Source organism: Myotis daubentonii, chromosome 18 (assembly GCF_963259705.1).
Source record: "Myotis daubentonii chromosome 18, mMyoDau2.1, whole genome shotgun sequence".
In the NCBI taxonomy this organism is placed as follows: domain Eukaryota; kingdom Metazoa; phylum Chordata; class Mammalia; order Chiroptera; family Vespertilionidae; genus Myotis; species Myotis daubentonii.
This window is the reverse complement of record NC_081857.1, coordinates 8,146,700-8,173,779: the sequence shown is the minus strand read 5'-3', so window position 1 is coordinate 8,173,779 and position 27,080 is coordinate 8,146,700. Positions and strand designations below refer to the sequence as shown.

General features: G+C 48.5%; 1 protein-coding gene across 6 annotated transcripts in view; it reads right to left on the bottom strand.

Moving 5' to 3' along the window:
• Window positions 1–27,080, bottom strand: part of ATP2B4 (ATPase plasma membrane Ca2+ transporting 4) — a 96,367-nt gene that overhangs the window by 22,599 nt on the left and 46,688 nt on the right. For 4 of the 6 annotated variants that reach the window (XM_059675711.1, XM_059675708.1, XM_059675705.1 and 1 more), the window contains exons 2-12: window positions 26,453–27,080; window positions 11,164–11,361; window positions 10,291–10,548; window positions 9,767–9,892; window positions 9,007–9,132; window positions 7,939–7,974; window positions 6,260–6,421; window positions 3,567–3,781; window positions 2,982–3,224; window positions 1,989–2,230; window positions 829–1,060 (exon numbers count right to left, since the gene is read on the bottom strand). In XM_059675711.1, coding sequence (XP_059531694.1) covers window positions 829–1,060; window positions 1,989–2,230; window positions 2,982–3,224; window positions 3,567–3,781; window positions 6,260–6,421; window positions 7,939–7,974; window positions 9,007–9,132; window positions 9,767–9,892; window positions 10,291–10,548; window positions 11,164–11,361; window positions 26,453–26,645 — 2,031 coding nt within the window. In that variant the 5' untranslated portion in view covers window positions 26,646–27,080. The remainder of the gene's footprint in view (window positions 1–828; window positions 1,061–1,988; window positions 2,231–2,981; window positions 3,225–3,566; window positions 3,782–6,259; window positions 6,422–7,938; window positions 7,975–9,006; window positions 9,133–9,766; window positions 9,893–10,290; window positions 10,549–11,163; window positions 11,362–26,452) is intronic. The other 2 variants (XM_059675709.1, XM_059675707.1) reach the window with 1 other exon arrangement.

Sequence of the window (27,080 nt, the reverse complement as noted above, 5' to 3'; positions counted from 1 at the left end):
AAGTTTTTACATTCTCCACCCTCTCTCCCCGTTCCCTGGCCCACTCTCCAACCACATCAATTCCTTGTGGTTTCCCAAACGCAGGACACCCTTCCAAGCTTCTGGGTCTTGATAATTGATAGCCTATCTCCCTGAACTTCTCAGGAGCAGAGGCTTTTGCAATTCCCTAGGGCAGTGATGGCGAACCTTTTGAGCTCGGCGTGTCAGCATTTTAAAAAACCCTAACTTAACTCTGGTGCCGTGTCACATCTAGAAATGTTTTGATATTTGCAACCATAGTAAAACAAAGACTTATATGTTTGATATTTATTTTATATATTTAAATGCCATCTAACAAAGAAAAATCAACCAAAAAAATGAGTTCGCGTGTCAGAGGTTCACCATCACTGCCCTAGGGTCAAGAACAGTGTTGGGCTATTCTGAGGGGAGGGGGAATCAACAAAAATATGTTGGTTGCTAGAAGGTGGCCAGAGACAAAGCTGGTGTCCTGATTAATTCTTCCTCCTGACTATTCTCACGAGCCAAACGATGAGCCCAGTGAGCCCTGTGCTGCGCACCCCGCAGCAGCGCTAACCGGAGGGCTGGCGCCTTCTGTCAGCTCGGCACTCCGCAGTTCCGTGGGGCTGGCAGCACAGAGGCAGCTCTCCGTGTAGGTGAGCAGCAGTTAGGTCACTTGCGTGGGTCACAACTGGAAGCAGAGCCAGTACCCTCGTTCCCGTGACTCCGGGTGGCTTCCCAGTAGGTCACGTGGGGCCTACACGTGGGCCAGAGGCCACCGGAAGACTTCCACTCAGGTGTTCTTGCCCTTTCTCCAACCCAACGTCTCACCTCTGGGCGCACAGGGTCCTCGATGCCCACCACTGCGATGCAGGTCAGTTCAGTGAGGATTTCGTTCTCATGGTCCCACGGGGGCTCTCCGTCATTGAAATCTCGATAAGCTAAGCAGATGGTCCGGAGTCCCTCACTGGCCATGGGCTCGATGACAGTGCGCACTACCTCATCGCGGTCCGTACTCTTGAATGGCACTGCTTCTCCGTTCTTGTCCAGGATGCGATTACACCTGGGAAGGTGCACAGTCAGAAAGCAGCCGCCCCCTTCCCACCCAGTGTGTCTCTCCAGACATTCTGGCAACTCTGCAGGTCTTCTAAAAACCCTGTTCCCCGGCCAGAAACCTCTATCCACCACCCAGCCGGGTCCCCTTTTCAAGGTGGGGTGGCCTGTAGGTCGACAGGCACATCTAGAGAGGCAGAGCGTGTGATTCTCCCATGTCATCTGTTCCCACGCATGTGGGACGCAGTGCCAAGAGTCATTTGTGGAACTTCTCAAAGGTCGAGAGATGTTTTTTGTGCCCAATATCTACAACAGTGCTCCGTGGGTAGCGTGTGTTCAACAAGAATGTGTTCATTGACAAAGGTGGCCAGAGCCAAGTTGGGGTGCTGGTTAATTCAGTTACTGGCCCTATACCCATGCAGGTGAACTGGTAATGGCCTGGGGGAGGGGTGCGGGTTACCCAGCCACTTTGAGTAGGTTATTGACTTCCCTGTAATTAGAATTGAGAATAAGAAGGAAGAGGGAACACAGAGCTAACATTTCTCGAACTTGCCATGTGCAAGGAAGGTGTTTACATACATCGAATCATTTAATTATCGCAACCCCGGGCGATGGGTGGGTATTGCTCTCTGCTTTCAGACTGGGGATGGAAGCTTGAACGGCCTGAATCCTGGCTGGGCCACTATTAGTTGCATCACCTTGAGCCAGGTACTTCTCTGTTTTCTCATTTGTAAAAGAGAGGATGATAGCATCTTCCTCACTGAATTGTGAGGATTAGGTAAAATGGGCCACCGAAGGGACTTAGAGACAATGCTTGGCCTGAGTAAGTGCTCAGAGGCTAGGAGCTGGTGCATCACTCGGTGGGTTCCGCCTGGGGCACGTCCCCTGGACCTTCGTGAGGGAGGATCGGGAAGGGAAGTGGGGGAAGGAGAGCTCACTTGCGCAGAATGATCTCGGAGGCGCCCTTGCTGTACATGCGGTAGCCGCCGCCGGGCTTCTGGATGACCGTGCTCATGGACTTGCGCGCCGAGTTGAAGGTGTACACCTTGTAGAACTTCTCCTCGGGCACCTCGCTGCGCACGGCCTGGTAGTCCTGCTTCAGGTCGATGACAAAGCCCAGCAGCGAGCACTCCGTCTTGTTGCCCACCTGCCGCGGCAGGCCCCCCTCCTTCTCCGGCGGCTGGGAGGGAAACACACAGGCACCCGTGAAGAAGACGCCTCCGCCAGGGAGACCTCAGGAGGGAAAGAACGCCCCGCAGACCTTTCACATGTTTGCCCAGAGCCCAGGAGGTGGGAGGGCGGCGTTTGTTTTTTTCAAGGGCAGGTGGACAGTGGTCAGTGGGACTGGTCCCTGAGCCGCCTGGGTTATGGGTTTTCAGTTTGCCCTGGGGTCGGTGCTGGTGGCTCACCCTTTGTGGCTCTCATTCTAATCCCCTCTCTGAGTTTCTGGAAAGTGAGTACTTTACTCCTGATAAGCCCAGTTCTGCTCTCAGCATGAGGCGTCTCCCTGGAGATATTGTCTTTACATGGTAATTGGAGGGCATTTCCTCAGGGAAGCGGGAGGCCTCAGGGCTGACTGGCGCAGGCAAGCGCTTTGCGGGTGCGCTTGGTCCACAGTCAAGTCCCAGGAAATACGGGTAGCTAATGTTATAATAATATTTTTATTAGAATGTTCTGATTATAAAAATAAAACTTGTTTTCTTTAAAGAGAAGAAAAAAAATAGATTCCTACCTGTCACCCCGGCTGCCACCCCCAATCTATTTCCATGGATTACTCCCTAGTTTCACCCCAAACGCATTCACTTGAGTAGGAAATGCAATGTGGAATGGCAGCTCAGGCAGAATGAACAAGAGAAGATGACTTGTCTCAGAGAAAATGAATGTTCCCTCCAACCGCCCATTCTAAACGTCCAGGCAAAGGAGGAGCTTACCAGGATCTTGGAGGTGTAGGCACTGTTGATAGAAATGCCATTGACAAGAAGGTCCAGAACCTTAGGCACCAAGACATCAGGGCTTGGGACCTGACGGTAATGGGTATTTCCGATGTAAGCTTGTACCACAGTCATGCGGTTCATGGTCAACGTGCCTGTCTTGTCAGAGCAAATGGCGGTGGCATTGCCCATTGTCTCACAAGCATCCAGGTGCCGCACCAGGTTATTGTCTTTCATCATTTTCTACAGAGGACAAGAGAAAAGGCTTGAGAGGGGAGCCACTGAGCTCCCCCAGGATAGGTCAAAGGCCATTTCCTAGCGAACATCTTTCCACATTTCATTCTCTTGTCCCACAGAAAAATGCAGGATACTATTCTTGTGAGTCCTCTTTAGATTCCACTGGGTCATTGACACACTGATGCAACTATCACAATGGTCTGTCCACAGGGCCCGGGACTGGTGCCCTTACGAGGCACCACACGGAGTCTACAGAGCATAGGTGGCCCTCCTTTTGTCAAAGGCTGTGTGGCACTCTCCCCTCCCACCTGTGTCCTGAGGGAAGAGAAAGTGTCATTCTGGTCTCACCTTCACAGAGTAGGCCAGTGAAATGGTGACGGCCAGTGGCAGCCCCTCCGGCACAGCCACCACCAGGACAGTGATACCGATGATGAAGAACTTGACAAAGTACTGGATGTAGATGGGGGTGCACTCGGCTAGCCATGGTTTGCGCTGTATCACGAAGTTGTCAATCACAAAGTACAGAATCAGGATGAGAACGGTGACAGCAGACATGATTAGACCTGAACGGGAAACAGGCCACGTGAACGCCGGCACTTGGTCATTCCTAGGACTCCTAGGACCCCAAAGCCGCTACCTCCAGGAAATCATACTAAAATCCCCTCCCCGTTCTTGCTGCTTGCACGAGTGTAGGGAGAGCCATGGGTTTTGCATTGCAGAGACACAGGTTCTGTCTCAGCACTGCACTGATTTGACTCTGGTTTTGGTCTAGTCTCTGACCCTGTCCGGCCTGTTTCCTCACACTAAGTAAGCGGGCTGGCCTAGTGTTCTGAAACAGCGTTCTATGATCTTATCTCAGACCTACTCTCTTCCCACGAGTCACAATGCAGTGATTATATTCGCCTGCTTCCTAGTAGTTTTTCAGGGTAGACTTTCCCCATAGCAGCCTGAGAATGCGAGGCAATTTTGCAACTTGTTTACAGCGATGTCTCCACGGTGTTAGCATAGCACCTCCTAGACCAATCTCTAGTACAGTGCCTCCCAACCTTTTCCCTGACATGGCACAGACGAAAGGAGGCTACAACAGTACATATTTATGTAGTGCCTACTATGGGCCAGGCAAGCACTTCCTATAAACTAACCGATTTCATCCTCACAACAACCCGGTGAGATAAGTTACTATCATTGTCCCCTCTTCTGAGGAAACTAAGGCACAGAGAGGTTTTGGGTAGGGCACACTGGTGACCAATCAACCATCTGGCTTGCAGGTGAGCAGTTTCCTGGGGATGTGGGAGAACTCAGGAGGAAAAGAATTCTCTTTAAAATGTGGTCAACATGCTAAAATCAAGAAAGTCCCAAGCCAACTGGGACAGCTGGTCAACCTACACACCAAGGCACATGGAAGGCTCTGCTCAAGGTCTATAAACAACTGGCCCAGGGGTTCCTATGGCCCTGGGGTCAGCATCCTGGCAGAGGCACCGATGCCTGTGGCATCATGTCTGCCTTACACCGTAGTCCGGTTGGGTCTTCACTTTTCCTGAGGGCCTGCTGAGCAAGGCTAGAGGTGATCAATGAATATCAATGAGAACATATTCTTTTGCACTTTGCTTCATCAGGCTCAGGGCCTAGGTGAGGCAAACAAGGTGTCCAGGGTATGAAACTGAAGGAGGTATTCCTCTCTGGGTGGCGCAAGGCACCTCATTTTCCTCATTCCAGTCCCGGCCTCGCTTGAAATGTAAAATAAAACAACAGAGGAGATGACTGGCCAGCCATCGGGAAGTTTGTACTTCCCACAGAACAACACGGGGATTAGGAGGAAAATAGGAAGGATTAGGTGAGTCTGGTTAATGTTCCAAACCTGTGTGACAGGCTCAATAACTTGACTCCACACCTGCATTTCATTCCATCCGTGTCTAGCTTATATTTAAGAGATTTCATGGTAGTCAACATTAGTTGGGTAAAAGAACTGAGTGCACAGGCTAGACTAGCGCTAACAGAACTCACTGTGGTGTTTAAAATATCCTCTATTTACACTGTCCAATAAAGTAGCCACCAGCCACATGTCATTATTGACCAATCAAAATAAGGCCAGTGTGAACTGAGGAACTGAGTGTTTAATTATATTTAATTTTAGTTAATTTAACTAGAAACAACCAAACACGGTTGGTGGCTACGGTAGTGGACAGTAGATTCTAGTGTGTGCTTAGTGGGTCAGTGGCATCGGCCTCACCTGGGCTTGTTAGGAATGCAGACTCTCAGGCCCTGCCCAGACTTCCGGAATCAGACACCGTGCTTTCACAAGGTTCCAGGTGAACTGTACACACAGATGCACTGAGCTAGACTATGACTGTAGTGAGCAGAGGGGTGGGGTCAGGAAGTAATTCAACAGTGGTGCCTGGAGGGACATGTCCGCTGAAGGAGCAATCTTCCTTTTGTTCCGCCTCCAAACCCCTCACCCCATCCCACCACTGAAAGAATGCAGAGGACAGACTTATGGCGGGAAGTCATGGAGAAGCCACCTCCTCCTGCGACTCACAAGAGCACGCTAGTGACCTGTCTTCTGCATCAGCCTGTGGCCGCTGCCTCCCTTCCCCCTCTATCTTCTGTACACCCCCCGCCCTCATCTTTATTTTGAGTTTATGGCTCTGTGCCCGGCCTGATGCTACTACTCTGCTAGGTAACTACCTCTAACAACCTTCTCTACCCTTAAGGAATTGACAAGCCCATACATGCGACAGGTAAGCAGCTATTACGGTCTCCCTTCTTGCCAATGTAAATCTCCCGTGTTGTGATAGAAGTTCTTAACTTCCCATGTGTCTGGATGAGAGCGACCTCAGGGCCTTAAACCCTTACACGTGGGCAAACACTTCTCTGAGAGCCCAGGAGGGGTCATGATGGGGCTGCCTAGACCGCACCAGCCCCTGGGAAGGCTCAGCTCCCTCTGCCAGACCTGGCGGGTGTGGAGGGACAGGAACCGACACAGTGAGACTCTGGAACAGCCTCGATAAACCACAACAACCGGAAGGCTCCACTCGACTCACCAGCTTTCCCGATCTGGACCGCCAAGCGCGTCAGCTTGCCCTGCAGCACCGACTTCTCCTTCTTGGGCAGCTTGACCATTTTCTTCTCCTTCTCCTCATTGTCGACGCCTTCCTGGCTGTTGAGTGGCTGGATCTCCAGGGCCACCCCGTCCTGAGCCTTTGCTACGGTGCACACACAAACAGGACAGGTGAGCAGGCAGGGAGCAGCACGGAGCAGCAGACAGGTGGAAACCAAAACACCCTTCTGTCTTCTTCCTGGATACACCTTGGACCCCTGACATCAGTCCTGACCACTCTCACCCTAGGCCAGAGAGGGCACTGGCCTTCAACCCTCTATTACGGCCACGGGATAATATTCTAAGAACTGGAGATAAAACAGGGGTGCTTTGGGGGTACAGATTCCCTCAGATGGTGCAGCTTCCTGGCACCACCTCAGAGCCCCGAGCCAGGTTTATTCTAGGGAGAGGGTTAGTAATGCCATTACGTGCTATTACCAACAACCACCCTTCCTGGAAGTGAGCAGTCGCTACAGTGAATCTTTCTTGCAGAAAGGGGCTGAGGGGAAGGCTGGCAGATGTTTCCAGAGCGTAAGTGTCCTAGTCTGCTCTGTGAAAAGGTTCCTCTCTCTCTATGCCTAGACTGCCAGGGAAGAAACACAGACCCCCTTCAAGGGTGTTCTCCAGCTCCTTCTCCTATCGGGTGAACAAGGGAAGGGAATCCCTGGTAAAGGTGGGGAGTCCCAGAGTAGGACTTGGGGCTAGTCTTCTGGGGGAGAGGGAAGAAGCTGCTGGGAGGGACCCCTGGAGTAAGAGAAAGAAGGGATAAAGACAGACACATAAATCCATTTTGCTTTTTAAAGAAGAGACAGAGAGACCTAAAATTAAAGACTCATTTCTGTGCCGCCCTGGTTCTCCAATGTGAAGACTTTATTTTTAAAGACTGCTATGATACGGGCGGCAGAGGACCACATTCCGAGGCACTGTCTGAGAGCAGTGCTCTCAGGCTCCCACACCCTCTAACTTCGCCCCTGCAGAGCTCGGCCCCCTGTGCATAGGATGCCCTTCCTGAGATGTGGTCTCTGCTGTCAGACTCACAAATAAGACAGAGACGGATGTTAGCACAGCCACCAAGAGGAACACACATCAGATCGGGGGAAGAAAACAGACTGTGGAAAGAACAAAGAAAGAGGTAGGAGAGAGGCACAGAGAAAAGGCTCTCCCCGAGCACCTGAGACCAGCAGAGGATTCCAGACCAGAAGAGAACACCGATGAGGAAGCCAGCAAGAGGAGGGTGCAGGGACTGCCCACCCCGGCGCCCTCCACCATAAGGACCCTGAAGTCTTCCAACCCAGACACTGATGATTAAATCCAGCCTAGGGTAACGGGGAAAGAGTTCGGCACCCTGGGAAGAACAACGGATCGAACCCACACACTCCCCAAGAGAAACCTTGACATGAGGTTCCCTGAGCCAACAGCAGAGGGTGCTGTTGTCCCATCTTGGATTGAGACCGGGACCTTGAGACCACCCCAAATCTCTGCACCTTCCTCAGGATGAGGCATCTGGGCCACAGCAGCAGATAACAGATTTATGGCGAGGAAAAGGGAGAAGGCAGATGGCCTGGAAGGTCTGGTTTGAGTGTAGTCAGGTAGAGATGGGAGATGAGTGGGTGGACAGGTTACCTTTGTTGCGATTTTCGGGGACTCCTTGTTTTTTACCTGTTTGAACAAGAAAGAAAAAAGTGGGGTGGAGACCCAAAGTGACTATTAAGAGATCAGATATCCAATTTGTTGGTCCTGCTCAGAGCCCAAAAGGGCGACAGCAAAGGGGCTGAGCTGCAGGGAAGGGGATGTGAAGCAAGCTCCGTCTGCTCACACCCCTTCTCACTAGGGCTTCTCATGACACCACGGGGAATGGAGCAGACCACTCATGCAGGTGAGCGCACACTCACACAGCGCCATCTCCCGAGCACGGCTGCATCACGTGGAGAAATGGGGTGGGGTTGGGAGCAAGAGGGGTGAACTGTGTGGGCCTGATGGCAAAGGCGCGGCAGAGTCCCCACGTCATCACCAACACCAGGCCGCCTCCTCCTCACTCATCTGCAGGTAGCTGCAGAGACGAACAGCGTGTTGTTTCCTGGTCATACCCTGCCCTCCAGTAAACGGCCCGAGACGGCCCTCCGTCTGAGTGGTGGAGTCCCTCTCTCCTTCCAGGGAAGAAGGAACGCTTAGGGGACGCTGCAGATCTGGTTTTACTATGCTTTTCTCAGTTGCCTTCTGTGTTTCCTTCCTTCAAGAACAAGTGAATGGCAAAGGCAGGGCTAACGTCACGGTAGGCATTACCTGTTTGCTCACTCTCCTAGCTGCTCTCTCTCTTCCACTGGCAGCCCATGGCTCAGCAGGAATCCAGTCATCTCCTGGCCAGTTTTCCATTAGCCCTCATGGTTCGTTTGCCCCCCTCCACCCCCATGTTTGAGGAAGAAAGGGATGGGATCAGAGGGGTATTTAGGGCAGGCTTTCTAACTCACCTCTTTACAACCCACCAATATGCACAGAGATGGAGGCTCATGTGCAACCTGATTTGGGAGCTAGAGCCAGGATCTGGGGTTCACCAGAGCCCCCTAGAGAGCCAGGGTGGCCATCTGTGCCTCCGCTCTTCATCCAGCAGTCTCCCATCGGATCTGCTCCCTTGCCTCCTGGCTTGTCCATGGGGACAGGAGGGAAGAGAGTCTCATTCTGAATGCCTCTTACCTTTCTTCTTCTTCTCCTCCTCTTCCTCCTCACTGGCCCCCAAGAGGGTAAAGATGATTCCAGTCTGGGAGTTGACACCCACAGCAGTCACTAACATCCGGCCAGAACCTTCCATGACATGGGTCCCTGTGGGAGAAAGGAGAAGGTGGGAAGAGTGTTGTGTTTTACACCTCGGCCTGCTCCAGTGTAAAACATAGACTTCCTTCCTCCCCTGTGGATAATGATATACTCAGCAGAGAGAAGGAAAGGGTCAAGAGCTGGGGCCATTTAAAATAGAATAAGTAGCCTGGCTGGTGTGGCTCAGTGGTTGAGTATCAACCTATGAATCAGAAGGTCACAGTTCAATTCCTGATCAGGGCACATGCCCAGCTTGCAGGCTCGATCCCCAGTTGGAGTGTGCAGGAGGCAGCTGATCAATGAGTCCCTCTCATCATTGATGTTTCTCCCTCTCTCTCCTTCTCTCTTCTTCTCTGAAATCAATAAACATATATTAAAAAATTAAAATAGATCAAGTAAATTGGGGGATAAGGAGATAAGTGTGTCTAACTGCTTTAGGGTGAGGCTCCTTCCCCAACCACCCACCCTCTTCCAGCACTTGCTCCATCGAGAACTTCTGTTAGGTTACCTTAGATCCTTGTATTTAACCCACTCATATGCCATTGCCCCGGGGAGAGGAGACAGAGTGGGGCCTGAATCAGGTCTCCGTGGCCTGGCTGTGTGGGAGGAGGCAGGATGGAAACCAAGGTGGCCAAAGCCATACCTGAGAGCAACATGGGGTCTCTTTCTAAGGATTTCTTGACATGGTCCGATTCCCCAGTCAGGGAGCTCTCGTCAATCTTGAGATCATTCCCCTGGATCAGGATCCCATCTGCAGGCAGCAGGTCACCTAGTGCACAGAGGGGAAGGGGAGCCAGGGAAAGGGGGGCGGTAAGAGCCTGGCGGAGGATGGGGACCACCCAACCCCATCTCAGACCTCTCACCTAGAAGCAATGGCCCAGAGAGCCTTTGAAAGACAACCCGGGACAAGACTATTTTCCAGGCATTACAATTTCAAACAATTGCTCCCCCAAAACACCTTCCCATGGCCTGAATATTATCGACTTTTAACCCGAAGACACGTAAGTCAGACAGTCTTTTGGGAGCGTTTCCATTAGTTCTTTCTCTGAATTTCCTTACATAACCCCCTTAAATGCGACCGAGAGGCTAACCCAATTTGGGATCATACCTTTCTGGGCCTCAGCAATAGGGAGAGTGGCATGGGTAAGAGAAGCGCGGAGCTCTCACCGTATTTGATTTGGGCGATATCACCCACCACGATTTCAGCCACGGGGAGCTGGATGATGTGACCATTTCGAATAACCGAGAATTTCTGTTCCTTTTCAATGCGGTTCTGCAGCCCTCGGAACTGCTTCTCTTTGCTCCAATCATTGAAGGCCGTCACAAGCACCACGATGATCACCGAGAACAGGATGGCTGCGCCCTCGATCCAGCCGGCTTCTGCCTCCCCTTCGTCCTCTGGGCTATTGATAGGTAGACCACACTCTAGTGCAGCGAAAGGAGAGAAAGAAAGGGTCATCTAGGGGCTTTGATTGACGTTGAAGAAATGGGGGTAGTTGCTTCTGCCATCCCTCAGAATGCAAAGTCAAGGAAAGAGAATAATAAAAAAATGTAAACTCTTGGGCAAAAGAGCTTCCTTCCCTCTAGGGATATTGGAGGACAGCAGGATTGGGCTTCATTTCATCACTATATGTTAACCCAAAAGAAGCAAATGACTAAATAGCGCAAAACACGTCAACGCAAATTAAAGGCAGGTCACATGTAAAGAGCTTATGACTCCCGGCACGGTCAGGCGCCTGCTGTTATGTCCCCAGATGCCAATATTGGTGTGGGGCATGTTGGGAAAGGGGGCTGTGTTGGTTCGGTGAGCGTAGAGGATTTGTGGCATTCTACATAGGGATTTCATGGGAGAAGGGGGGAAAGATCCCGGGATCAGAATGGGTTGGAAGAAAAGCTTATTAGCTACTTGTTGTTTCCTTTGGAGAAGCCACCCTGAATAACGGGGGACACTGTTAAGCCATAATCTGTCAACCACTGAGTGCGTTTTGGTGGTTGTGGGAAGAACCAGATCAGAGCCCTGCGGGGCTGTTCGACACTCACGTTCGTTTTCTTCACCATGGGGACGATAGAAGGACAGAACCAGGGAGATGATGGCTGCGATCTCCAGGATGATGAGGGTGACATCTTGAAGGGCTTCCCACACTAATTCTAAGAAGGTCTTGGGCTTTTTCGGGGGGATTAAGTTGTGTCCAAACACTTGTTTACGTTTTTCCAGATCTGCTGGGTTCCCGGATAGACCTGAAAAGGAGATAGGAATGGGACGAATGAATTGGAAAAACGGGGAAGAGATGAATGATAGAGGAAAGCAGTGAAAAGACCCCTGTACAAAGAAGACCCCTTGCGCCCTAGCAGGTTTCTCAGTGGTTAGAGCATCGGCTTGAGGACTAAGGATCCTGGGTTTGATTCCGGTCAAGGTCATGTACCACGACTGCAGGCTTGATCCCTAGCCCTGGTAGGGGCATGTACGAAGGCAAACAATTGATGTGTCTCTCTCACGTGAATGGTTTTCTGTTTCTCCCTTCCATTCTCTCTTAAAAAAAAAAAAATCTATGGAAAAATATCCTCAGGTGATGATTAACAAAAACAAAACAACAAAAAGGACCCCTTGCTTCCTGATCTGCCCAAGTATGAGATCCAGTTAGGGTGGTCAAACCACCCCAATTTGCTCAGGACTCAGGGGGTGTGAAACTTTCAGTCAAAAAAACTGCAACATGTTGGTCACAGCGGCCACTCACCCTTCTTAGTCCCCAGGGTAAGCTAGCCTGTTCCTAAACTTCATCTCCTTATTGAGTTATGCACCAGGCGCCAGCTCTAAGAACACACACATTCTCTCTCATCATTGACGTTTCTCTGTCCCTCTCCCTTCCTCTCCGAAATCAATAAAAATATTATTAAAAAAATGTGTCCTGGGTCTCACACAGTACTTCTCTCTCATATGACCATGTAAATGCTGGTGATGATTTAAAAACAGAGTTAGCTTCCATCCACTGGCTCACACACGAAGGCCAGAAAGAATAAGCTGTCTGCTCAAGGTCATGCGCGGAGGGGAGGAGACACAGCCCCACCAGGCGTCCCGATTCCGAGTTTCAGTGGCTTTAGGAGAGCAGCAGAAAAGAGGCGCCGAGACTCCAACTTCGGGCATCCCCTTGGCGCACACATACCCTTCACTTTCTGACACACCAAGAAACAAAAACACACCCCGCTAAGAGGTACTATTATTCTACTAAGTACTATGTATGTAGCCTAAGTACTAGGTTCTAAGAGAAGTACTGCTATTCAGGTTGAATACAAAGAGAACAAAGAAAGCTGGAGCCACAAAGTCAGACAATACACCATCCTTGATAACCAGCATGCTCCCACTAACACACCTATGCTTGCACACCGGCGCCAGTGTGCACACATGTTCTGAGCATGTTCCCAGAGAGAAAACAGAATTAGTCCCAGTGCTTTCCTTATAGTTGGGCTTCTCTGCTGGGCCCCCAGGGGTTTACACTTTAAGGGAAGTGGGGAAATCCTAAAATTTCCATTACTGCCAATTGGCTTGTTTCAAGCTGTTTCCACACAACAGCAAATTAGCCCCTTCCTGGCACTTGAAGTTACTGGGCTGCACAGCTGGGTGGGTTCCTCACAGGCAGGGTGGGGCAACCTTTGTCCTGAAAAAAGTCAGCAGGTGAGGAGGGTTAGACTCAGAGAACAGAGCTTCACAGAGTGCAAAGAACCCAGCCGGGATGCTCAGTGGTTAGCATTGACCTATGAACCAGGAGGTCACGATTCGATTCCTGGTACATGCCCGGGTTACAGCCTGGATCTCCAGTGTGGGGTGTGCAGGAGTCAGCTGATCAATGATTCTCATCATTGATGTTTCTATCTCTCTCTCCCTTTCCCTTCCTCTCTGAAATCAATATAAATATATTTAAAAAAAGAGAGTGCAAAGAAAAGGAGATGACAGGACTCTGCAAGGAGAAAACGGAGACACTGGAGCCAGAAAACTTCTTCAGACTAAAATCAACATGCAGGGTATTCCCCTGGCAGGGCTGCGGGGTGTAGCATGAGGGCAAATATCGACTCTCCATCTCCACTGAATAGGCCCCAAGAGTGTTATCTTAACTAGCAAGAGGGAAGACATGGGTTAGACTGAAGAAAGACTTTCAGACAAAAAATGATTTTGAAAAGGGAGTCTTGTTTACAGGGTCTGAGACAGCCTCCACGTCTCTATCCTAAAAACAAAGCCACCAGGAGAGAGGTACATGAGATACTCATCTGCCTGGGAAGGTAGATTTGGGATCCTTCCTGGATATAAAGGGGGGTGAACTGGCATCCACTCTTGGGGAGTCTGGGATTGGAGAACCCTCCACTTGCTAGTGTTCAGGGGAGGAAAACAGGAACTGGTGGGGGAAGTGGTGCCCGATGGTCATATCCCCAGATTCCTGCCTCCCAGGGCCGAGGTGCACCACCCTGGCCTCTGGGTGGCACTGCTGAGCTCTAAAGGGGAGCACGCTTCGGCAAGAGCGTTAGGGGCAAGTAGGCTGCTTCCCAGAGGCTCTGAGAAGTCAGGCTCCCAGCAGGGAAGGAAAGCGAGGGCCTGGGAAAGGCGTGCTCCTGGGCAGGGCATCGTGATCCCCAGGCAGGCAGAGGCAGAGCTGCCAGGGCAGGGCCTCGCTGGCTCCTTCTCCCCAGGGACCCGAGGCAGCAAGGCTGTGCCAAGTTGGAACTGCTGTGCTGGAGGGCCAGCCTTGCTCGAGGGAACAGGAGTTCTGATTGTCAGCGTTTCTCAAGGAGGCAGGATTCATAATATGAAGTGATTCACAACGTAATGGGATTCACAATGCAACGGGATTCGTAATGTAAAGAGGTGGTCGCTGCCTCCTTTACAAGAGCGAGTACACGCCTATGAGGGCAAACCATGACATCAGATGCTAGAGATGATCATAGGAACTTCACAGTAGCTTAATGAAGGCCCAACAACAGCCACAGCCACAACCACAACAGCAACCACCACCCTTGTGAGGTGGCCCTGCCTCTTTCTGTTCTCATATTAATACCGTGTAATCATCCTTGGCTCCTTCCTCTCCCTCTCCCTCTCCCTCTCCCTCTCCCTCTCCCTCTCCCTCTCCCTCTCCCTTTCCCTCTCTTTCATCTATTATATCCATTTAGTCAGGAAATCCTGTTAGTTTTACCTTCAAAATACATTGAAGGCCTACTCCTTTCTCCTTTTCCATGGCTACCATCCAGGTCTAAAGCATCATCATCATCATCATCATCATCACCATCATCGCTTGCCTGGATTATTACCACTGCCTTCTAACTGGTCTCCTTGCTTCCCCCCTTGCCTTCTATTCTCATTCTCTTCAATAGAGTAGCCAGAATGATATTCTCCAAACCAACTCATGACGCCCATCCACTCAGAATCATCTGGTGGCTTTTCCTTGGGGTGAAACTGGGCACTGAAGGCCAATTAGGCCCCCTAGGAGCCCCCAGGCCCCACTCCTTAACTCCTACCATGTTCCCCTTGGCCACAGAGATCCCAGCCAAGCGAGCCTTCCTCCCAGTCTCCGAACGCACTAGACATGCTTCTATTTCGGGGCCCCTGTTCCCTTGGCTCAGATTCCTCTTCACTAGGTAGGGTTCATTCTCTCACCTCCTTCAGGTCTTTGTACAAATGTCATCTTCACAGTGAGGCCTGCCCTGACCATTGTGTTTAACATTAGGACTTCTCTGCCCCAGCACGCCCCACCTCCCTTACCCAGCTCATTGTCCCCTCTCCCGGCCTTCTCCCCTAATACATGCTAGAATGTATTCATCTAGTGTTTGTCTGTCCCCCTCCACCAGGGCAGAAACTTGGACTTTGTTCCTTAGGTCTGCAGCAGTGCCTGACACATGGTACGCATACATATTTGTTGAATGAGCTGAATAAATGAGCAATAAATAAATTTGCTAACATTTAAGTGATTACTGTGTCAGACGCTTCCTTAGGTACTTTGTGTCTTCTCATGTAAAATAACCCCATGAAGTAGCTCCCATTAAGCCCATTTTACATATAAGCAAACTAAGGCGTGTATGTAACTACTCAAGCGGAGTATGTGACCGAGGCTGCCCCGCTCCACAGGAAGCACCTGGATGCCAACCTGCCCACAGAGGGGCTGGGGCAGAGGCAGCCGCGCCCCCGAGGCTCCATCCTAGTGCCACCAGCGCGTCTTGGTTTGCCTGGGACTTCCCTGGTTTTAGCAAGGAAGCTCCCGCCTCCTGGGAATGCCCGAGCACACCCCCTCAGTCCCAGGCAGACAGAGAGGGTTGGCCACCCGCTGTCTTCACCCAGGGCAGTCCCGCAAGGTGCTTTCCTGTGCCTCTGAGCAGATCAGCCCGTTCCCACTGCCTATAGTTGGGGTGAATCAGTTCTGCCCTCAAGGACGGTGACACCACGTCTGTCAGTCCAACCTATACATGTTGTATTCAACCAAAGGTTCATTCTGGCCTTTCTTGGGCCCCAGCAAATGAAACCAGACACAGCCTGGGAAACAAAAAAGGTCAGGCCTTGCTCTCACCCAGAGGCCCTCAAAGTCCCCCACGGACTCCCTTTGTGCCATTTTCTCCCACCCGTGCGCTCCACCTTAATCACGCTAAGCTCTTCCATAGCTACCTTAAGAAGCCAAGGGGCTGTCCCGTTCCCAGCATGCCCGGTGGCAGGGAGGGGCAGGCTGGGCTATTAGCATAGTAGCCTTGGGAATCCTCCCTCCGACATGTGGCATGGCACAGAAGGCCATGTGGGACCGGGAGCCCGGCCAATCCCCGATTCTGGGCTTTCCATTCCAACTCTCCCTGCCCCCAGAGGCCGCCGGCCCGAGCCCAGCAGCCGTCATTGCACACTCATACTTGTCCAGCCCGGGGAGGGGTTTCGCCCTGATCTCTGCACTGCTGCTCAAATGCATGGCTTCCTGGAGGGGGAAGGAAGACTTGGCGGGGAGACAATGCTGGACACATAGGAAAAGGGTTTCCCCTCAAATATGTCAAGCAAATGAGAGGAAACCTTGTCCGCAAGAACATGGGAAAGTCCACCCACAGAGGAGTGCTCTGGCCCCAGGACCAGACTGAACACATGAGCTGGGAGAGGTGACAAGAATTTCGCAGGCCGTGAAGTCATCGCCCCCACCCCACGCTGGGAGTGACAGGCCCCTGCCCAGGCTGGCGGGAGATGGAAACTCTGTGTGTGCGGCTTGTGCTGGGACCTGGGGCTAGGGCGGGACGCTGCGGCCCAGCCCTCAGTGGCCTGGCTCCAGCAGAAAGGGCCGGGGCCAGCCGCCCTAGGAGGCCCAGGACTGTCCGCAGAGGCACCCTTATCAGAACCAGCTCAGCCCCAGAAAGGGTGTGGCCGGGTTGGGCCTCACGAGGGACTTCCCAGCTGGCTGAGTTATGACACCTTGCCAGAGCGTCGCCCACACAGACAGCGCAAGGGCGGGGTTCCTCTGGGTTGACTCGAAGGCAGTCCTCTCTGGGACATGAGCACAGACATCAGAAGGCCTTCAAGTCCTACCTTGTAAACCCTGGGCAAGGGGCTACGGGAGGAGTAGCTTCAAGTCAATGCAGAAAGCCACAGGCATGCCCGGCGAGTGTGGCTCAATGGTTGAGTGTCGACCTATGAACCAGAGGTCACGGTTCGATTCCCGATCAGGGCACATGCCCGGGTTGCGTGCTTGATTCCCAGTGTGGGGCGTGCAGGAGGCAGCTGATCAATGATGCTCTCTCATCACTGATGTTTCTCTCTCTCTCTCCCTCTCCCGTCCTCTCTGAAATCAATTTAAATAATATTAAAAAAGAAAGAAAAGAAACCCACAGGCTTTAGCCAGCGCCTGCTGCTGCCCAGAACTGCTTCCATACTTCGGCTTCTCCAGCCGAGCACACGCACAGCGTGGCCGTCCAGCCCCAGAGATAAAGCACCTTCCGCAGGGGCGGGCAGGAGATGGCGGGCTTGGGAAGAATGCCCCTCGCCTCATTCTCTTCCAAAACACCCTGCGGAGTGGGAGAGGGCGCGTCCTCAGGGAACAGCCCCTTACCTGGCCCTCTGCTCTGTGCCCCTTTGAACACTCAGCTCTGTCAGAGGGAAGAGCAAGCTCCCCCAGGGCCCCCACAGCCCCCTCCTGGGCCGCCTTCCCCACACTGCGCGCAGGTGCTTCCATCGGGGTCACACTCCCAGCGCTCACACCCCACAGCTCAACAAGAGTGACGGGCCCCTCCAGGGGAGGCAGCACCGGCCTCAGTCCAGGGTCCAGAGGAGCTGACCCCCGCGATGGTTCAAGGCAGCACCAAGAAGGTGCAAGTCAAAACCAACCTCACAACCGCTTCTGCGGAGCTGCCCCAGGAAAGCAGCGCAGAGGGTTCCAGGCTGGTGGGAGGGGAGAGAGCAAGGGGTGGGGGGTGGGGTGCTCAGGTTCAGGAAGATTTAGCCGCTCTCCCCATCAAGATGCCTCAGCCCCCTGCCTGGCAGCATCATGCCAGCTAACCCAGAAGTCCAGCCCTGGGCAGGGAGGGGCTGGATAGAAAAGAATTCCCCGAGCCTGGGGTTGAGCGAGAAGGCCCACAGCTGTCACGCACTGTCGGCCTAATTCAACCCTAGGCAGGAGCGCAAACCAGACAGAACTCCCAGGATGCACCGTGGAATTCCCTGCAGGGAGGAGGGACGGAGGGAGGGCACGTTTACTCTCCCGTTTTTCTCAATCATCCGCCATATGGCTGAGGATGCTGCTTCCCCCAGGTTTTGTGAGCATCTTGCCCACCCCTCTACCAAGTACTAAATATTCCTTTTATGGAGCTACTGGGCTTGCCTGAACGACTCACTTCACAGCAGAGCTCTTTCTGGCTGTTTGAGCCGGTCTGTCACCCTCTCCCCTCCTCCCTCCAAGATACTCTTTTGTTTTGAGTTTCTCTCGCATCTTAGACCAGGGCTAACATATCTGCCCAAAGTGTGACCGCTGCCGATTGTGAATCTCTGCAGCTATGTGCATGCACATAAATTGCTTTTAGGATAATTTATTTGGCATCTTTAGTAGAACTGGGGCAAGGGGGCAAGGGGATGGCTACAGGGCAGAGGTCGAGAGGAAAGAGAGGTAGCTCTGCTATGCTTCTATCCTGAAATTGATGAGCCCCTAAAAATGGATATTCTCAAACAGAGATAGAGAAGAAAGTCTCAAAGAAGCCCATCTTATATCTGTCCCACCCATAGTCACTCATCCCCCTACATCCCCCTCAACACTAAGGGTCTCTAAAGCAGTGATCTCTAAGTAGTGGGTGTGCATCCATCTGTTGAGGCTTGGAAAAATACTAGAACTTTTAATATTACTTCATACATCTTTATTTCTTGAATATCTTATGTAAGTAATATTAGTGTTAGAAGTACTAATAGTAATACAGTAGTGCTGTAGGTGAACACTTATTGGGGCTATGTGTTCAAATTTGTTTACTAGATCAACAATTCTACCAGAACCGTGGTCGGCAAACCGCGGCTCGCGAGCCACATGCGGCTCTTTGGCCCCTTCAGTGTGGCTCTTCCACAAAATACCATGTGCGGGCACGCACGTACAGTGCGATTGAAACTTCGTGGCCCATGTGTAGAAGTCGGTATTTTGTGGAAGAGCCGGTATTTTGTGGAAGAGCCACACTGAAGGGGCCAAAGAGCCGCATGTGGCTCGCGAGCCGCGGTTGGCCGAGCCGCAGTTTGCCAACCACTGTACTAGAAATTCCAATCTGCCACAACCCCAGGATGTCCCAGCTGTGGAAAAATGGTAGAACATGCCTCAAGAACATGGTAAAAGGAACAGTTAGAGCCCAATGATCTTAAGGTGGAGGAGATATTAACCTAAATTCTGCAGTTAATGAACCAGAATTGAAATTTGGGCTGATTATCTTATAATAGACCAGAGGCCCGGTGCACAAATTTGTGCACAGGTGGGGGGGTCCCTCGGCCTGGCTGGTGATGGGGGCTTATGGGGGCCGGCCCAGGGGAGGGACCGTGGGAAGTTGGCCAGCTGCGGGAGGTTGGCTGTGGGAGTGCACTGACCACCAGGGGACAGCTCCTGCATTGATTGTCTGCCACCTGGTGGTCAGTGTGTTGTCATAGCGACCTGTCGATTGGTCATTCAGTCGACCGGTCGTAATGGTCACTTAGGCTTTTATATTATAGATTCTCTCCCCTCCTGCCATTTACTCCCCAAAGAATCTCAGCTCCCTAAACCTAGTAGATGCTCAGTACTTATGCAAAGATGCTCACACCTTCAGCCGGGAACAGTCAGTAAGTGGTAGCAATTACCTGGGCCTTCAGGACAGCTACCCAGACATGTTCTTCTGTGGTGTGTGGATTGTTTTGAGCTAAAGGCAATTTTAGCCCCAGGCTCAGGAGAAACTTAGGCCCCTCCCTTTAACTTCCTAGAAGAACTTGAATTAGGGAGTTTCCCATATATAAGATTATTAGAGGTAACATTTTGACTTATCCAAACGGCAGAACAAACTTTTATGTTTTCTTCTTATCCTGCAATGACCCTTTGAAGCCCCAAGGCACCTTACTTCATCCCTAGCTCAGTGTCTTAGAACCTCAATTGCCCTTTCTGTCTCTGAACCTCTCATGCAAGGGGGGTCTCTAACCCTCTCCTGTATGTGGGGTTCCATTCATATGTATGTATTAAGTTTGGTTATTTTCTCTCGCTAATCTGTCTCATGTCTATTTGATGATTAGACCAGCCAGAAGATTGAGGGTAGCGTTACTCTGGAGCATGGCCAGGCCACAGCTTCCCTAGGCAGGCCGATGATACAGGAGTTCTGTCTCCAACTCCTAGGCCTCCTTCCTGTCCCCTGCAATCCCTTCAGCCTCGGTCTCTACATGTGTGTACTCCTGTAACAGCCATCATAGCACTCTGACAATATTTCTGAAATGCCTTAATTTCTGTGTATTCTTTTTATAGCCTACAAGTTCTACGGAAAAAGGAACTGTGCCTGTTGTGCTCATCATTGCGTCCCCAGCACCAGCTAGATATTAAATTATTTGTTGAATGTGATTGCAAAGAAATTGGAAGCCCTCTGTATCCCATGTCACACCCTCAACTCTGCAGAGGAGAGAAGTAGTAAGGGTACAGAGGGCACATGAAATATAATTCCCACCAACATTCTTCTAGATCCAAATTCAATAGGAATCGTCTTTACCTCTCAGAACAAAGTCCAGAGACAATGATTTATTCTTTAGTGAAGGCTCCCCTTCTCTGTCCTTTCTAGTCTGGGCATAGATCTTCTTCCTACTGTTGGCTCCTCCTCATCTTTCTTTTTCCTAAAAAAGGGTAGCACAGCTGAGGACCAATGTGGGAAAGCTCTATGGGGAAAGAACTGATATATCCTGCAATCCAATCACAGAGATTTCTCTGCCTTGCTTTCTCCCACCTCCATGTAATCTTCCTTCCATTCCCTCCTTAATTCTAAACGAGTAAAAGGAGTTGCAGGACTGTCATTCTCTGGAGCATCTGAGATCTCGCTTCCCAGCATGTCAATGGTTTGGCTCAAATAAACTCTTATAAAAATTCTCTATAAGTTTGGATGTTCTTATGTTGATAAATAAAATAAACTTAAATTATCTGTGATTTGAGAAACCCTGTTGTTGCTCTAGCATGAGGACTGTGAGTCGGAAACCATGAAACATTCCATTGTGTTTTAACCTGCAGTAAGACCTTAGGCGACTAATCTAGCACCTTTTGGCCTGTTGAGAGAAGGGGTATATATGAATTAAAATTTTAAAATTAAGTCCCACTTGCCTCTAGAATGTGTAAATTTACAATAATAAAACCATGTTAGGACAGAGGATAAGTAACAATTGACACCACAGAAATACAAAAGATAAGAAAATATTATGAAAACTATATGCCGACAAATGGACAATCGAGAAGAAATGGTTAAATTCCTAGAAACATACCATCTCCCAAAGTCGAATCAAAGAAGAAACATAAAATATGAATAGACCGATTATAACTAACAAAATCGAAGCAGTAATAAAAAACTCCCAACAAACAAAAGTCCTGGACCAGATGGCTTCATGGGTAAATTTTACCAAATATTCAAAGAATAACTAACACCTATCCTTCTCAAACTATTCTAAAAAATTCAAGAGGAGGGAAGATTCCCAAGCTCATTTTATGAGGCCAACATTATCCTAATTTCAAAACCAGATAAAGACACTACAAAGAAAAGAAAATTATAGGCCAATATCCACAATGAACATAGATGCAAAAGACCTTAACAAAATATTAGCAAATAAAATTCAGGAATACATTAAAAAGATCACACACCATAATCAAGTGGGATTTACTCCTGGATACAAGGTTTGTACACTATCTGAAAATCAATTAACATAATACACCACATAAACAAAATAAAATATATAAAATCATATATCATATTAATAGATGTATAAAAAGCATTTGACAAAATCCAGCATCCATTTGTGATAAAAACTCTCAGCAGAGTGGGAATAGAGGGAACATACCTCAACATAAAAAAGACTACATATGACAAGCCCACTGCCAATATTTATACTCAATAGGCAAAAACTAAAGGTGTTTCCTTTAAGATCAGAAAAAAAGAGAAGGGATGTCTAGTTTTACCACTCTTTTTCAACATAGTACTAGAAGTCCTAGCCATAGCAATCAGATAAGAAAAAGAAATAAAGGACATCCAAATTGGAAAGGAGGAAGTAAAACTGTTATTATTTGCAGTTGACATATATTGTACATAGAAAAACCTAAAGAGTTCACCAAAAAACTACTAGAACTGATAAATGAATTCAGTAAAGTAGCAGGATACAAAATAAAGATTCAGATATTGAGTATATTTTTATATACCAATAATAAAACTATTAGAAAGGGAAACTAAGAAAACAATCCCATTTGTCATTGCCACAAAAAATTACTTATAAATAAATTTAACCAAACAGGTACTTGAAAAATTATAAGACACTCCAGAAAGAGAGTGAAAAAGATACAAATAAATGAAAGCATATACTGTATTCATGGATTGGAAGAATTAATATTATTAAAATGTCCATACTATCCAAAGCAATCTATAGATTCAACACAATTCCTATCAAAATATCAATGGTGGTTTCATAGAACTAGAACAAATAACCAAAAATTTTATATGGAAACACAAAGACTCCAGCAATCTTGAGAAAGAAGCACAAAGTTGGAGGTATCATAGTACCTGATATCAAACTATACTACAAGGCTATGGTAATCAAAACAGCATGGTACTGGCTTTAAAACATACATATAGATCAATGGAACAGACAGAGAGCCCATAAATAAACCCACACCTAGATGGTCAATTAATATTTGACAAGGAGACAAGCACATACAGTCTACTCAATAAATGGTGCTGGAAAAATTGGACAGATACATGCAAAAAATGAAACTAGACCACCTTCATATACCATATACAAGAATAAATTCAAAATGGATTAAAGACTTAAATGTAAGACTTGAAACTATAAATATCTTAGAAGGAAATATAGGCAGTAAAATCTCTGACATTTCTCTTAGCAATATTTTTTTCTGATAGATCTCCTCAGGCAAGGGAAACAAAAGAAAAAATAAACAAATGGGACTACTTCAGGGTAAAGTTTTTGCACAGCAAAGGAAACCATCAACAAAATGAAAAAACAACCTACTGAATGGAAGAAGATATTCCCAATGAAACATCCAATAAGGGGTTAAACATAAAAAATTTGTAAAGAACTCAACACCAAAAAACCCCAAACAATCTAATTAAAAAATGGGCAGAGGACCTAAACAGACACATCTCCAAAGAGAACATACAGGTGTGGCAATAGACAGATGCAAAGATGCTCAATGTTACCAATCATCAGAGAAATACAAATTAAAACCACAATGAGATATCACCTTACACCTGTCAGAATGGCTATCATCAATACATCAGCAAACAACAAGTGTTGGTGAGGATGTGGAGAAAAGGAAGCCCTGTGCACTGCTGGTGGGAATGCAGACTGGTGCAGCCACTATGGGAAACAGTATGGAGGTTCCTCAAAAAATTAAAAATGGAATTGCCTTATGAACCAGCAATTCCACTCCTGGGAATTTATCTAAAGAAACCTGAAACACTAATTCAAAATAATATATGTACCCCTATGTTCACTGCAGCATTATTTGCATTATCCAAGATATGGAAGCACCCCAAGTGCCCATCAATAGATGAGTGGATAAAAAAGCTGTGAGATATATATATATAATGGAATATTGCTTGGTCAGAAAAAAAAAGAAATATTACTATTTGCAACAACATGGATGGACCTGGAGGGTATTATGCTAAGTTAAATAAGTCAGTCAGAGAAAGACAAATATCATATGATTTTACTTATGTGTAGTATCCAAAGAACAAAATAAATGAACAAACAAAATTGAAACAGACTCAAAAACACAGAGAACAGACTGACGGTTGCCAGATTAGGGGAGAGGTTGGGGGACTGGGTGAAAAAGGTGAAGGGATTAAAAAGCACTAACTGGTAGTTACAAAACAGTCATGGGGATGTACAGTACAGCCTAGGAAGTAGAGTCAATAATCCTATAATAACTATGTATGGTGCCAGATGGGCACTAAAAATATCAGGGGGAACACTTTGTAAAACATTTGATTATGTAACCACTATGCGGTACACCTGAAACTAATGCAAAATAACACGGAATATAAACTATAATTGAAAGATAAAATTAAAAAGATAAATAATGTTAGTGTCAGAAATGTTATAAACTCCCAAGTTCAATAAGGCCCCTTGGCTGCTATGGTTAAAAAAAAAAGTCAATCTATACTACAGATGCTGTCAACTGACAAAAAATGAAGGTGAAGGGTCATACGCTAGGAATCCATCTTCCCAGCCTTACTTCACCTTGGTTTCCAAACAGCAGAATTCAAGTACCAGGTAAATTTCTTTACTCATATTATTGGTCTACAGGGGCCTCCCACAGGTGACAAGACTGTGCTAGGCTGTTAGGCACTTCAGTGTGGTCTTCTGTGAAGAGGCTGGTTTTTTATAGCATCAGCTCAATGGGGTACTTGCTATCATCAGTGGTCTTTTCTCAGCCGGCCCAACTAAACAGCTCAGCACTACCCGTGTCTGGGGAGAGACCCCTGTGTCAGAGCTATTTGATGGTTCCTTTTTCCTGCCCCTTTATTCCTTTCAGACATGAAGACGTCATTGTTGGCATTTGGGGGGAGGGGTAAAAGATTACTCATAGGAAAGTTGTTTTCTAACACCCTAACTCTCCAGCTCAACTACCAGCACCATGATAAATCTTGCACGGAAATAAATCAGGATGCACGCGTGTGATCTAGGAAGCAGGAGAATGGCAGTGACCAACTGTGCCAATGGTAGAGGTCTGGGCTCTAGGCATGGCCAGGGTCAGTGGCAACAGAGGCGCCTGCTGTCCAAAGAGGAGGCTTTCAAGCTATCAGCCAGAAACCGACTGGGAAAGAATCTAAGAGCATTAACTCTGTAACATTCGATATCTGATGTTGAGATTTAAGTATAATATACACTGGCCTTTGGGAATGGAAGCTCTCTAGGAATCAGAAAGTCAACAGTAGCAGCTATGACAAAGGACTTAGAAATTTGGGGAGGAAGTCTGGGTCCCAGGTTCCAGCTTATTTGGACTCCATAGTTTCACTTTGTGAGAGAAACAACTCACCCAAGGGATCAAGAGCAGGACAGAAAGGGGGAGAAGAGATCCCGTCTAAATTCTGGTGGGTGCATTATCTGGGTAAAAACCCAACAGGAATAGCCTCTCTTTAATAAGGTCAATACTCCTACAAGAGTGGCAGAATAAAGAAAGGTAGCTGATAAGACCGAGCCACCTGAAAGCAACTAACCCCAGCCAACTCAACCAGATCTCTCTCCCTCTCTCTCTTTTTCTTTTTGCTGCTTTTGTTTTCTCCAACTAGATCTCTTTTTGACATCAAGAGGTGAATGGAAGAAGTGGACAGTGGTTGCAGTTACATGAAGCAACCTTTAGAGATATAATAATGCACTGCACTCATATTCGGGCAAGATCTTCAGACACATGGGCCCCAGGTTAATCTGAGACAGCTAATTTCCTGAATCCCCATCATAAATCGGAGCACTATAACATGCACTGCAGTATTTAATCCCAATAACTCCATGGGCTAGGCATTAAAATCATTTTCAAAGCAGAAACAGACTCAGAGAGGCTGAGTAAACTGTTCCGTGTTACCCAGGTAGTAAATGATAGAGCTGCTATTGGAATCAAAGCCTGTAAGACAGGAAACCGAATTCCAGAAGTAAAGAGAACATGTAGAGCAGTTCTCAGATTGCAAAGAAAACAAGTCATGGGCAATGAACAGATATCGAGATAAAAATTTCCCCCCTCTCCCCGCCTCTTTTAAATCCTAAAGAGTCTTAGAATTGGCAAAAAATATGATGTGGCCTTCACGGAAGGCTCAGAAATAGTATACCTCAGAGGCTGAAGGCATTCAAAGGATAAGATCTTTATTTCACCTCATGCTACTCAACCACGGCCTGCCTGACTGATAGGACCAAACAAGAACCTGTAGCACAGATGCTGAAACCAGGCAAAAGTGAGGCGCAAGGTTCGTTTTGTTCTCTCTCCATTTTTGATGAGGCAAAAATTTCATATTACCATGGCTCACTGGGCAATTGGGCTGAGCCAGGCAAGCAAAAAGCTGGATATTTCAGTTTCTTTTAAGTACTGTATAGATGAAGAAGAACCACATTAGAAGTGCATCAGGCAGGGTTGAAAAGTCATCAATAATTTCGTGACAGGAAATAGGAGTAATCCAAATATTTGGTGGGTACTACTATAATTATATCCCTTATGACTCACCCCCTTATTTTCAACTGTATGCCTTAGAGATTAACACTGTGAGATCAGTGTGGGGGGAAATTATATCTTAATCCTGTTGCAATAAAAGACTAATGCAGAATAAGGGACTTGATGATTATTTACTGATAAAAGCATCCCTAACATAAACGTGTCCAAAATAGAGATAAATATCCTCCTTTCTGTCCATTGATATAGAAAAGGGAGGGAAGAATAATTTTCAGAGAACAGCACACTCCCTCAACATTACATTGTGTGTCGGGGGGAACATGGCTCTCTATGGCCTCACCACCTTTTAATGCTTCATATACCATACTCTCCCCACGAGACACTGGTATACCAGTCATGGCTCCAGGTGCCTCTTGAGAAGCTGGAAAAACACTATTTCTTAACCCTCGCCACTTCCTCCAACTCCCCACTCCTCCTACGGCCTTTACCTTCCACAGGGTTGGTTCTCAGTTTACTGCAGAGATTCATTACACCTCCATGGTGGTCATTGATCTGGATCAGAGCATCCGTCGAACGCAGCTCCATGAGCTTCCTGAGCTCCATGACTGTGAGGCCAAATTCCTTTTCACGGCTCTCAGCCGTCGAGTTGGCCGGCAAGGCATGTTCTGTGGTGTTGGTCATTTTGCCCGCTGTTTCCAAGCCCTTCAGACACCCTCAGTCAGAGCAAATGTGGAGCTCCCCTTCAACTGACCAGGGTCTCTTGCTTCTCTGCCTGCTTCCTGTTCCTTGCTTCCGTGGGAGCCCAGTGAGGAAACTGATGGGCTCTGTCTTGGTCCTTTTTCCTTAGGAAGCTTGGCAGCAAGAAGAGGAAGAGGACGGGGGAACTGAGTGGAAGCTGGACCACGTGTCACGATGTTTGGTGTCCCCAGGTGGCGATAGACCGTGGTCGTCCAGGGTAGGTAGGTTCCTAGCTCAGACCAGCTTGCCCAGATGGAAGTGTAAACAGCATGCGCATGTTACCATGGAGGCAACCTTAGCAACAACCAGGAACTGCGATGGTAGAGAGGCAGCAGGAGGAGGAGGAGGGCTCCCCGGATACCAATGACAACTGGATCT